Source organism: Dipodomys ordii, unplaced genomic scaffold (genome assembly GCF_000151885.1).
Source record: "Dipodomys ordii isolate 6190 unplaced genomic scaffold, Dord_2.0 Scaffold127, whole genome shotgun sequence".
Lineage (NCBI taxonomy): Eukaryota > Metazoa > Chordata > Mammalia > Rodentia > Heteromyidae > Dipodomys > Dipodomys ordii.
The window spans coordinates 149663-161926 of NW_012267343.1; the positions used below are offsets into that span (position 1 = coordinate 149663).

The 12264-nt window shown below is 34.8% G+C and overlaps 1 protein-coding gene across 1 annotated transcript; it reads right to left on the minus strand.

Moving 5' to 3' along the window:
- Positions 1–6021: 6021 nt before the first annotated feature.
- LOC105996145 (olfactory receptor 50-like) lies at positions 6022–6960 on the minus strand. Its single transcript, XM_013030127.1, has one exon. The coding sequence runs from the start codon at positions 6958–6960 to the stop codon at positions 6022–6024; it is 939 nt and encodes a 312-aa protein (XP_012885581.1).
- Positions 6961–12264: the final 5304 nt, after the last annotated feature.

A 12264-nucleotide genomic window follows, 5' to 3' on the forward strand; every position in this document is an offset into this window, starting at 1 on the left:
TTTATATTTCTAGAAATATTGAAATCTATAATGTTGTTCTTATGTCCATTGTAAACTAGCCTATACATATATGTATATATATGATGAATTTCTAGAAATGGAGTTGTAAATTCTATATTCATGATTTTGACATATTGTTTAGTTACAGGATGCTAAGATAATTTTTTAAAAAGTTAATTTTCATGTGCTGTTTAAAAGTAATGCTTAATATAAGAACCTATAACATACACAATATTTAAAAGTTCTAATTGTACAAGTTTAAGGAATTTGAGAACCAGAAAAGATCAATCATAGTCTTAACCATGATTGGCCTGGAAAAGATATTGTTTAGGAAATCATTGAGGAATCAGAATAGGTGGTGTGTAGTCTGTAATAACAGACCTTTCATTCTGTTCTCAAGAATAGTATAGTATACCCAAGAATGATTTAAGTAGAAGTAAACAATTGAGTAAAAATTTTTCTTCTTGTTGTCTACTGTGTAATTTTTAAATCATAACAAAGCAAGCATTCTAGAAGCTACCTGAATTGGAATGTATTACAATAATTTAAAATAAGACCTGATTCTATTTGCACTGTGGCAGTAGAGGTGAAGAATGTTAGTGATTTCACATAAAATATGAAAGAAAATCCAATAGTTAAAGATAAGCAAAAGATGACATGTCTCTTTACTCTTAAAATTGATCCAGGTAAATATAAATTATTATACATAGATATTTAGTATCACTCTATCATCTTAAAATTTAAATGGATATTCAAGATAAATTTTTTTAAAGACCAATTATTCTAAATTGGGTTTTCTTCACACTGGGGTGTAGTTAAAACTAGAGATAAGAAGCACACACTGGACACACCACAGACACACAGCCATACCACCAAATGGAAATTCTGCTCCTGCCCTGGGTTGGCTCCTTACAATTAGTAATGTTACCTTCTGCGATAAGGCATGAGCAAGATTTTTCATTTCTTTCTAGACAGCATGAAATACAGTGAAACAGAAGGGATCTCTAAGAGGCTTAAAGTTCCATTGTGAGAGGCAGACGAGTTTTCACTGAAAGGCTAATGGATACTCATTTACTTATAGTTCCTGAGAAATTAGCATGAGTATTAACTTCACAAACAACACAGAGGACCCAGGGGTAACTCTCCATTCCCAGCTACAAATTAGATGCAAATGGGTATAATTGCATCATTGCTCTGAGTTTCCTTTGGGGTAAAACTCTTGGTTGAAGCGGACACCAGAGAGTTCACCTTGGAGGAATAATGATAACAACCTTTAGGCAGCTATTATGAACTTGGTGATTCCCAAAACTTTTTGCTTTCCTGGTTCATAATGGGAAATTTTGATTTACAATGAACCAAGATAATGATTGTATATGATAACCTAAATCTCTTGTAAAATGCCATGTTATTTCAAGGATGCCAGAAATACTCTGGTATCTTCACTTTCTGACTAAAAGATCGAGAGAAATGACACTTCACCATTATTGATGCACCATTGAAATGATCATCTGGTTTTAATACTTCATTCTGTGGATGTGTCATATTCTATCCCACAGTTTTGTATGTCCGACTCTCCTTTAATCTGCGATAAATCCCACTTGAACATAGTGGATAAATTTTAATATAGTTTTGTACTTGATTTGCTAATACTTCATTGAGATTTATCACAATAACATTCCTCAAGGATATTGGTATATAGTTTTCACTGTGTGTGTGTATGTGTGATATATATATATATATAGAGAGAGAGAGAGAGAGAGAGTCCTTTTCTTACATTTCTGAGATGGTTTTATTATTTAGCTCATGCAGCCTCAAAGAAACAAACTTCCTGCCTCTGTTTGTGAAGTGCTGAGTGTATAGTTGTGCCCCATCATGCCAGCTTATTATCTCATTTTAGGGCCAGGAAAGTAGTGAAATCATACATAGAAATGTTTTAAATGAGTTCCTCCCTTAGGATACCTTGGAATGAATTGAGAATTGTCACTCTTGGTTGAAAGTTGGTAAAATTCAACATGAAAACCATTCCATTCTTGGATAATCTTTGCTGGGAGACTTTTTATTACATGTTCTTTCTCATTTCTTGTTATGATCTGTTCAGATTGCCTATATCCTGGTAGCTTAATTTTGTTAGGTTATAGCTATCTGCAAAGTTCTCTATTTTTTTCCTGGATTTCTAATATGTAGCATATACTTCCTCAAAACATTCATTAATGATTCTTCATTTTATAGTAGCATATTTAACATCTCCTTTGTCACCTCTGATTTTCTTTACATAGATCTTCTAACTTTTCTCCCTTAAAGTTTTGTCCATTACATTTAACTTTTAAAAAACAAAACTTTTCATTTAGTAGATCTTTTGTGTTTTCAGTATCTATTTTATTTATTTCAGCTATGATTGTAGAGAATTGATAAAATAATGAAGTTTAAATGTAAATACTTTATTATTACCAGAAAATCTTAAAAATTTTGTCACATAATATATTTTAAGAAATAGTCAACTCCTGTTTGTACTTTTTTTGTGGGAGGAGGGGGCAGGTGTTGGTCATGGGACTTGAACTCTGGGCCTGAGTGCTGTCCCTCAGCTATTCAGCTCAAAGCTAGCACTCTACCACTTGAGCTATAGTGCCACTTCTGGTTTTCTGGTGGTTTATTGGAGATAAGAGTTTCACAGCCTTTCCTTCCTGGGCTGGCTTTGTACCATGATCCTCAGATCTCAGCCTCTGGAGTAACTAGGATTACAGGCAGTAACCACAGGTGCCCAGCCTTTTTGTACCTTTTAATGTGATTTTGTCAAATATTCTCATACATGTAGATGATGTACTTTGATGATAGTGCTCCTATTACTCTCTATTTAAAGCTAGTATTAAATAAATGTGAACAATTTTGTCATCCTTAAAACAATGATCAGCCCCATGTTTTTCAGGAACTTCATGACCTGAAGAAATATTTTATAATTTTGTATAAAAATATCATCATTAAGTACATATAAAAGAATTCCCTTTAAAATGTCAGATACATTTGAGTCCACCATGGTGCAAAGCACATGACTTACCATTATGATATGTCGTCAATGTACATTATATGATCGTGCAATATACCATGACATACTTCTTTGCACAATTAAGTTGCACTAATAAAAAGAAAGAAAAAATTCCCTTTGGTATTAGAAATCTCCAAGTGCTATAATAACTGGGTCCTAATGAATTCCTATCAACGCATACACTATTGCTATTCTATTGCTCTAACTCTTAGTGAGATCTAGCTCAGTTTTTCATCATACAATGCTCATTAGCTTAAGTGCATATTTATGTACCTTAATACTAAGACACTTTAGTTAAAAATTAGCTATATTTCAATGTCGAAAAATAATTGCAATTAAACAATGATAGCACTAATTTCCAGATTATATAAAGATTATACTTCACATAAAACATAAATGAAGTACCAGAAAGCCGAAACAGGTTTTGTTGGGGAGAAAGTCAAGATAAGGGAGGTGCAGAGGACTGGAGAAAGAATAGGTAGGTGAATACAATCACAATATTTAATGTATGTATGTGAAAATGGACCCACCTGACTTGTATGGGCAGGATTAAGACAGATGAGGGAGAATGATAACAAGTAGTAATATTGACCCAAATGTATTATAAATGGACGCGCTGAAGATGCTGGAGGGGATGTGGCCAAAAGAGAACCTTATGCATTGTTTGTTGGAGTGTAAACTTGTTCAACCACTTTGGAAAACAGCATGGAGGTTCCTCAAAAGACTACATATAGAGCTACCCTATGACCCAGAATACAAGTTGATCCATTGTAACAATGAGATGTACAAGAGATTATGTTGAAAATGAACTTTACAACTTCAGGAGAGGAGAGAGAGAGGAGTTGGGGAGGTGGGAAGGGGAGGGATAGTAGGGGAAAAACAAAGGAGGGGAAATAACGCTCGAAAAGAAATGTACTCATTACCTTACTCATGTAACTGTAACCCCTTTGTACAGTATCTTTACAATAAAAATATATATATTAAATATGGATGTGTTGAATTGAAATCTCTTTGTATAACTAAAGACTATAAGAATAGGGTAATAAACAATATATTCTTTAAAATCACTTGTTATTTAAATATTATTTAATAAAATATTAAAATGATTTAAATGATTTCAAAATTAGTTCAAATAATCTATCATTTAGTAACAATAATAGATTATTATTTTTCCTATAGGAAAGCAGGAAAAACTTTTTTTTTAGCTAGCAAAAGGGTATCCCTAATGGCCAAGTGTGCATCTCTTAATAAGTAGATCAGTTGGAAACAGCTTTAATAATCTCTGAGAGCAGCAGGCAATCTTCTTCTGACTAAAGGAAGATATCTATACTTATGTAAAAAAGTACTGGTCAGGAAATGAAACATATTTTATCCACTAAGGACAGCATGTCACCAATACACAGACATATTAGTAGAAAATGCTGCCATTGTCTCCCAGCAGCAACTTCATAATCATAAAAAAAATTGAGTGAACAGTGAGCCATCTCTGAAATAAGTAGCCAGTAAGCTGGGTGCTGGTGGCTTATATCATAATTCCAGCTATTCAAGAGGCTAAGATCAAAGAATCATGGTTCAAAGCCAGCCTGGGCAGGAATGTCTGTGAGACTCTCACCTCTAATTAACCACCAAAATGTCATAGGAAGAGAGGATATGAGGACAGTGGATATGAAAATAGCATGATACAAACATATGTGAAAATAGTGTAGCAAATCTATTAATTTGTGCAATTAATATGAGTTGATTTTTAAAAATCTGTTACAGTAATTAGCTCATAACAATGAAGTTAAGTACCTTTACCTTGAGCAAAGTTCGTTTCTCAGTTTATAAAGCCAGAATTACTATTTTAGATGAGAGAAATTACACTTACAGATTAGGCAAAAAGATTACTTTGTTATTTTAAAATAAAAGACAGTTGTCTGTCACAAACAGTACCTTACCTCTAACACAGAATGATCTCAGTTCAGTTTGTGACCACACCCAGTCACTTGGAGGAAAATCAATGTTATGTGCTAGTTACCATCACACTAACAGAACTTTGGCAAAAAAGACAGTGGATGAGATTTTTTCTTTTAAGATGAGGAGACTGAAAGAGTGTGGCCAGTTCAGTGAATGAATAAGTTACATTGAAATAGAAATAGCTTTTGGTGTCCTGTTACATGACAGGGGTATGCTAGACAACAAAAACATACTATATACTTCAAAAATAAAAGAAGAAAAATTTACCATCTTCATCAATATGTGAAAAAATGTTTGAGAAAATACATGTTTTCCATGATATTATTAGGCACTATATACTCTTATAAAAACATCATACAATATCAAGTAATTAGGTACCATTTCCGTAATAAAAATAAAACAATTAAATAAAAGTGAAAGCAATTGAACATAAAATTTAAAATGGAAGCAAAATTACATTTTAATTACTGTTATTGGAAATAAAAAGCCCTCCAATTAAATGAAAAACACCATCACAGACACACCTGGAAAAGAAAAGTATTCTACACAAAGCTGTAAAGTAGCTAATAAAAAGACTAAGCTGTGATGATATAAATGGTGAATGATTTTTAGGAAAGAAAGAAAGAAAGAAAGAAAGAAAGAAAGAAAGAAAGAAAGAAAGAAACGTGTAGGTTTGTAAAAAAAAAACACCTTTTGAAAAACTCTTGAGATTTAAAAAAAATGATAAAAATGATATACTGTGTTTCATATTGTTGAAAGCTAGTTGTGTTTTTTTTACCCCATCAAGATTCACTAAAAATAATAATACCAAGAGGAAAACTGGATGAGAGGGAGGGAGAAGGGTAACACAGCCCAAAAAGAAATGTATGCATTATCTGACTTAGGTGCCTGTAACCCTGCTGTATATCGCCTTTATAATTACAATTTTTTAAGCTTTTAAAACATATAATAAAAATGCAGGCAGAAAAAGATTCAGGGAAGGAGCAGAGAAGTTTTAATGTCTATTCAATAGGTGATAACAACAACTACACTGAAAAGGTTCCTCTCCTGAGGATACTTTTCAGAGCTCCTTTCATATCTCGATTCCTCAGGCTGTAGATGAAGGGATTTAGCATGGGTGTGACCAGCGTGTACATCACAGCCACAATGACATCCTTGTCGTTCGTGTTGTTGGATGAGGGGACAAAGTAGAGCCCAATAATTGCTCCATAGTACAGAGAAACCACAGAGAGGTGAGAACCACATGTGGACAGGGCTTTGCAGATTCCCTTCAAGGAGGGAGTTTTCAAGATGGTGGCCCCAATGCGGCCATAAGAGACCAGAATGCATACAAATGGTAGGGTAATGACCAATGATCCTACAATGAGGATAACCAGCTCATTGACAGTGGTATCTGAGCTGGATAGTTTAATCAAGGCTGAGAGGTCACAGAAGAAGTGGTGGAGAGTGTTGTCTATAAAGAAAGAAAGACGGGCTAGAAGGAGGGTGTGTACAAGGGCTCCTGCAAAGGACAAAACCCAGGAGCCCGTCACTAACAGGAAGCAGATGCTCTGACTCATGATGGTGGTGTAGTGCAGGGGGTGACAGATGGCCACATATCTGTCGTAGGCCATCGAAGTGAGGAGGAAGCTGTCTAGATCTGCAAAAAATAAGAAAAAATACACCTGGGAAATGCAACCAGCATATGAGATGGACCGGCTCTGTGTCAGCATGTTCATGAGCATCTTTGGTGCTGTGACAGAGGAGAAGGAGATGTCCGTGAAAGCCAAGTGGCTGAGGAAGAAGTACATGGGGGTGTGGAGACGGAAGTCCAGCCTGATGAGCAGGATGATGAGCAGGTTCCCCAGCACAGTGGTCAGGTACATGGCCAGGAAAAGGGCATAGAACTGGCCTTGCTCCTCTGGCCTGATGGGGAGCCCCAGGAGGATGAACTCAGAGAATGTGCTTCCATTACCCTTCCTCATGCTCTTCTACTTCTTTATTGCTAGAGAAAACAAGTTGGAATGAGATCTGTCTTGTGAACAATCAGAACAACAGAGAAACATACTATGATGATCTGCCTACTAACAAATGAATCTCTATGCAATATCCAAGATTCATCCAATCTCAGCACCATTGTCTTTGAGAGTTTAGGAGCTGTCTCAAATTACTGCTCATCACTCAATTAGAAAGTTAATTAAACTTTATACGACTGTACCAATTTGCCCAACCATATGGACATTATCTTTAAAATCACCACATTCTTCAGCAAGCTATGCTAATTATTTTGTTAGCCTGATACACCTGATGTATTATACACCCATTTATGTTAATTCTTTGCCATGTTACTAAGCAACTACTTTATTACAATGAAAATACTAATTAGCTGACTTCTGGATTAATTGGTTGGCTTCAATATTCTGCTATTTCTAGCAATATTACAGTAACTATCATTATTCATATTACTTTATATATTAGTATGTATGCATCTATGATAAATACCAGGAACTAGATTTAGGGTGTATATTTATAATTTTGATAGTCAAATTACAGGAGAATCAGTGGCTAGTAAGTTTATTTTTATTAGTTTTATAGAAAGTGCTAGGAATATAAGATCTTGTCACAGGAAGATCATGAAAGTTGGAAGTTTTACTTAAAAGTTTGGAGAGAACAGGGACAGGACATTTGAGATAAAGAGAAAATTTAAGGCAGTGTTCTAGCTAGCTGTGTAAAGTCTTTTTTATCTTTTATAGAAAAAGTTCCAATTGTATTCTCAGAGCAATAGTGGAAGGTGTAAATAAATAATTGAATACAAAATTTGAGCATCTTGCTTTTAAGCAGATAGAGATCTATGTATATAAAGAGTCTGAGCAAAGGTTATTACAACAGATTAGACACAGATAATCAATACTTACACCTGGATTATGACAATAGAAATAATGCAATTGTAGAGACTGGCATAAAATTTGGAAAAGATGTATCAAGACATAATCGGGGATAAAGATAAGGAACAGGAACTATGTGATCTTATTATCTTCTAATAAATAAGATTCAGAATCATTTTGAGATAAACTATTCTCCCTGGAAAGTTGTTTTTGTCCTATCCTTTCGAAATTCAGATCGTTCATCGCATGCTACTGCTCATGGAGATGTCAGTCATCTTGTGGTCTGAAGAGAAGTGGAATCTGAGGGTCACATACACTCAAACACACTCAATCTTAACTACTGAAGTTAATTTAATTTCTATACCTTCTCTGACCGGGCTGCTTAGATGAGGAACACTGCTACCTTCAGCTACAAAGTATAGTAAGGTTCTTCTTTTCCTCTCAAGAGAGCAGGGAATACAGTGAAACAGGAAGAACCTCTAAAGGGCACAAAGTTCCATTGTGGAAGGTGGAAGACTTAACTAGATCTGAATAAAACAAAATATACCCCCCCCAAAAAAACATTGCTAACAGCAGCTATGGATTGGCCCCTGGGGGTCTTGCTATTTCCTAACTAATATAATTGCTTCATTTCCTTTGATTCTTGTGGGAATAAAACTCCTTGTGGAAGCAGGCATAAGAGCGTTCACACCTGGAGGAATATAATCACAAGGAAGCCATTAAAAACTTTGGGTCACAATACTTTTTGCCAAACCAAGATGGAGATTGGATGTACCAGCCACACCATCTTTGTATATGAACAGCAGGCTAGTTTTCAACTATGCAAAATAACACTTTAGTAAATATTTCTATACACTTATACCTTGCTTGATCATATTCACCTCATTACTTTCTCTTGATCCATTACTCCCTCTAGTTCATCTCCCCCTCAGTAATCCTCCTTTTACATTTGTGTCTTTCATTTTGTCCTGTTATTTTTTGGTATGGATTTTACTTTTGAGAGACAATATGGCCTTTACCTTTCTAAGTCTACTTCGTTGTGTTTATGCTAATGATCTCCAGTTCCAGCCATTTTCCTACACATGGCATAATTTCATTCTCTATGGTTAAATAATATTCCAGTTGTGTGTGTGTGAAGAGAGAGAGAGAGAGAGCAATTTCTTTTTCATCTATTTATTAGCATGGCTCAGAATAGGCCTGTTTCAATTGCTTACATTATCTTGGTTCTAGTTTCATACTCTCCTGATTTAATGGTATGTTTTTCTAGTGGTACATAAAAATACTACTGAATTTTGTACATTTATTTTTGTGTCCTGCTACTTTGCTCAAAGTGTTTGTCAGGTCTAAGAATTTAGAAGTTCTCAAGACAATTGTGTCAGCTGCAAATTGGGAGCAATTTGGCTTTTTTTCTTTCCTATTTGTATTCTTTTAATTTCTTGCTTTATTTTTCTAGTTAAAAATACAACTACTATATTGAACAAGAGTGGAGAGACTGGATACCCTTGTCTCATTCCTCTTACTTAGAGGAATTGCTTTCCATTTTGCCCATCTAGTAGTATGCTGTCTACAAGTTTGTCAAATAATGTTTATTATCTGGAGTATGTTCCTTCCATTCCTACCTTTTTTAGGGCATTTGAATTTTGTCAAAGGATTTTCTACATCAATCAAGAGCATATTATTCCTGTGTTTTGTTCTGCTCATGTTCTACAGTATATCTTTTGATTGGTATATTTTGAGCCATTTTGTATCTCTGGAATTAAATCTGCTCATAAGAGTGTTGATGTTTTCATTAAGTTATTCATTTTACAAGAATTTGTTTATCCAGTATAATGTTATACCATTTTCTTTATTTGTGTTCTGTCCTTTAAAAAGTAGCTTCATAGGATGTGTTGTAATGTTCCTTTATTTATGCTATAATCTCTGAAAAGCACTTAGTGCATTACTTTTTTTTTCATTTGATAGAATTCAGCCATAAATTTATCCTGCACTTGTCTTTGTTTTGTTTGGAGACTCTTTATTGCTTTAATTTCATGGCTCAGAAAAGGCCTGTTTCAATTGCTTGCATTATCTTGGTTCTATTTTCATAGGTCATGTATGTCTAGAAATTTATCTATATCTTCCAATTATCCAGTTTATTGGAATGTAAGTTTCATATATCATTGCTCAGTCAGTTCAATGATCTTTTATATTTATTTGATATCATATAAAATATATACTTTCTCCTCTTCCATCTCTTGCAGTACCATTAATAAATAGAACGTGTTTTATATTCCTGTTATTCCTGGGGCTTGAACTCAGGGCCTTGGTACAGACCCTGAACCTCTTTGTGCTCAAGGCGAGCACTCTACCACTTGGGTCACAGGGCCACTTCCAACTTTCCTGAGATAAGAATTTCATGGACTTTTCTGCCCAAGGTTGGCTTGAATCTCAGCATCCTAAGTAGCTAAGATTATAGGTATGAGCCACTGGCACCAGGCTCTGTTATTCATTTTTGAAGACTAGATTCTAGATGAGAGAGAACATTGTCTTTTCTTAGTCCAGTTCATTCCATTTAACATGATATCTAGTCCTATCCACTTTTCTTCCAAGACATAATTTCATTTTCTTTACTACTGTACAACACCATATAGTGTATACATACCACATTTTCCTTATCCAGTCCATTGCTTGATGGGCTGCTTCCATATCTTGGCTATTTTGAATGGTATTGCTTTAAAAAGTGGCCATGCAGGCGCTGAGAGGGAGTTGAGTGGACAGAGCCTGATTTACTGCAGAGCACATGGGCAGCAAAGATGGCGCTGAGAGGGAGTAGAGTGGGCTGAGCCCAATTTGCCTTACGTTCAGTGCAAAACCAGCCCGTGAAAGCTTAGGTGCATGATAGGGTGTGACCTTGACAGTGATTGGATCCTCTTCCTCCCCTGCCATGCCACCCGCTCTTTTTGGCTTTAAAAAGGGCTGCTCTTCGTTAATAAACAAGTTTTCTTCCTGCTTAAAAAAAAAAGTGGCCATGCAGATATTCAACTGTGTTTTTACTGTAGTTTCAGATATATGCCCAAAATTGGTATAACAGAGCCATAGATTAGTTCTACTTTTAATTTTTGAAGGAAATGGTTCCTTATTTCCATAGGGTTGCATTAATTTACATTCTCACTGACAGCAGACAAAGGGCCCTTTTTTCCTTGTATTCTTGCAAACATTTGTCCATATTTTGTGATGACAGTCGTTCTGTTATTAGCATACAGACAAGTTATATTAGCATGTTTGTTTTGCTTCTTGTTACTTTGCTAAAAGTGTTTTAACAATCCAAAGAGTTTTCTGGTGCAGTTCTTATAGTGTTCTTAAGATTAGATAACATGGTCTGTAAATAAGGCTATTAAACATCTTTCTTTCCCATTTGAATTATTTTCATTCCCTTCCCCCTTTCTTGTTGATCATGTCAAAATTCAAACAATATAGTAAATAAGTTACTTGTCTTAGAGGAAATGCTTTCAGACTGTGCCCATTCAGTATTACCTTAACTACAGGATTATTGTTATAACCCTTAGTATGTTCAGATTTGATGCTTCCATTGCTAGATCACTCAGAGGTTTGGGTTTTTTTCATCATTAAAGCATTTCTCAAAGATTTTTTTCTGCATGATATTAAATGTTTTCTTAATTTTTGTCTTGGATTATATCTATATGTTGTGATACATTTAATGATTTGTTTATTGAACCATCCTTGCATTTCTGTTACCTATGTAAACTTGATTGTGGGGTATTTTTTTAATATGCTATTAAATCAAGTTTCCATTCATACACTCAGGTAGTACTCAGTGACCAGTTTTAACAAATGTATATCAGTAAACAAAACATTGACATAACTCCAGAGAGTGTCCTTGGCCTGCTTTCCAGACCATAGGATCCAGAAGCAAACATTAATCTTTTTATTTTAACAATAGGTTAATAAACTTATAGCAATACCTCTAACTCTATCACTACAGCTATAAATTATGCTGAAGCTGGTTTTAGATCCTTACCTATTGTTACACTTGATGTTGGTGCTGGTTCTGGTTAAACTAGTGTTTGCTTGAAGGTCAAGTGGCATTATAGCCATCAATGCTAGATGTGGTTCTCTAGAAGGAGCTGTTGGGAGAGCCAATGCTGGCTTCAGCTTTGGAGCTGACACTGACTCTGTTATCAGTGTTGGAGCTGGCACTAATTATTCTGCCTTGGGAATTGTCTGTTAAACTGGCAGTAGATTCTTATTTTCCACTTTGTATAACAATCTTTCAATAACTCACCTTCAAAAATTCTCCTTATGCAATATCCATTTAAATGACTGGTCTAAGGCTATTGTCTTTTTTTAGATTTTTTTTGCTTTGCATTATTTTATTTTTTATTTATTTTATTTTTTAATTGTGAA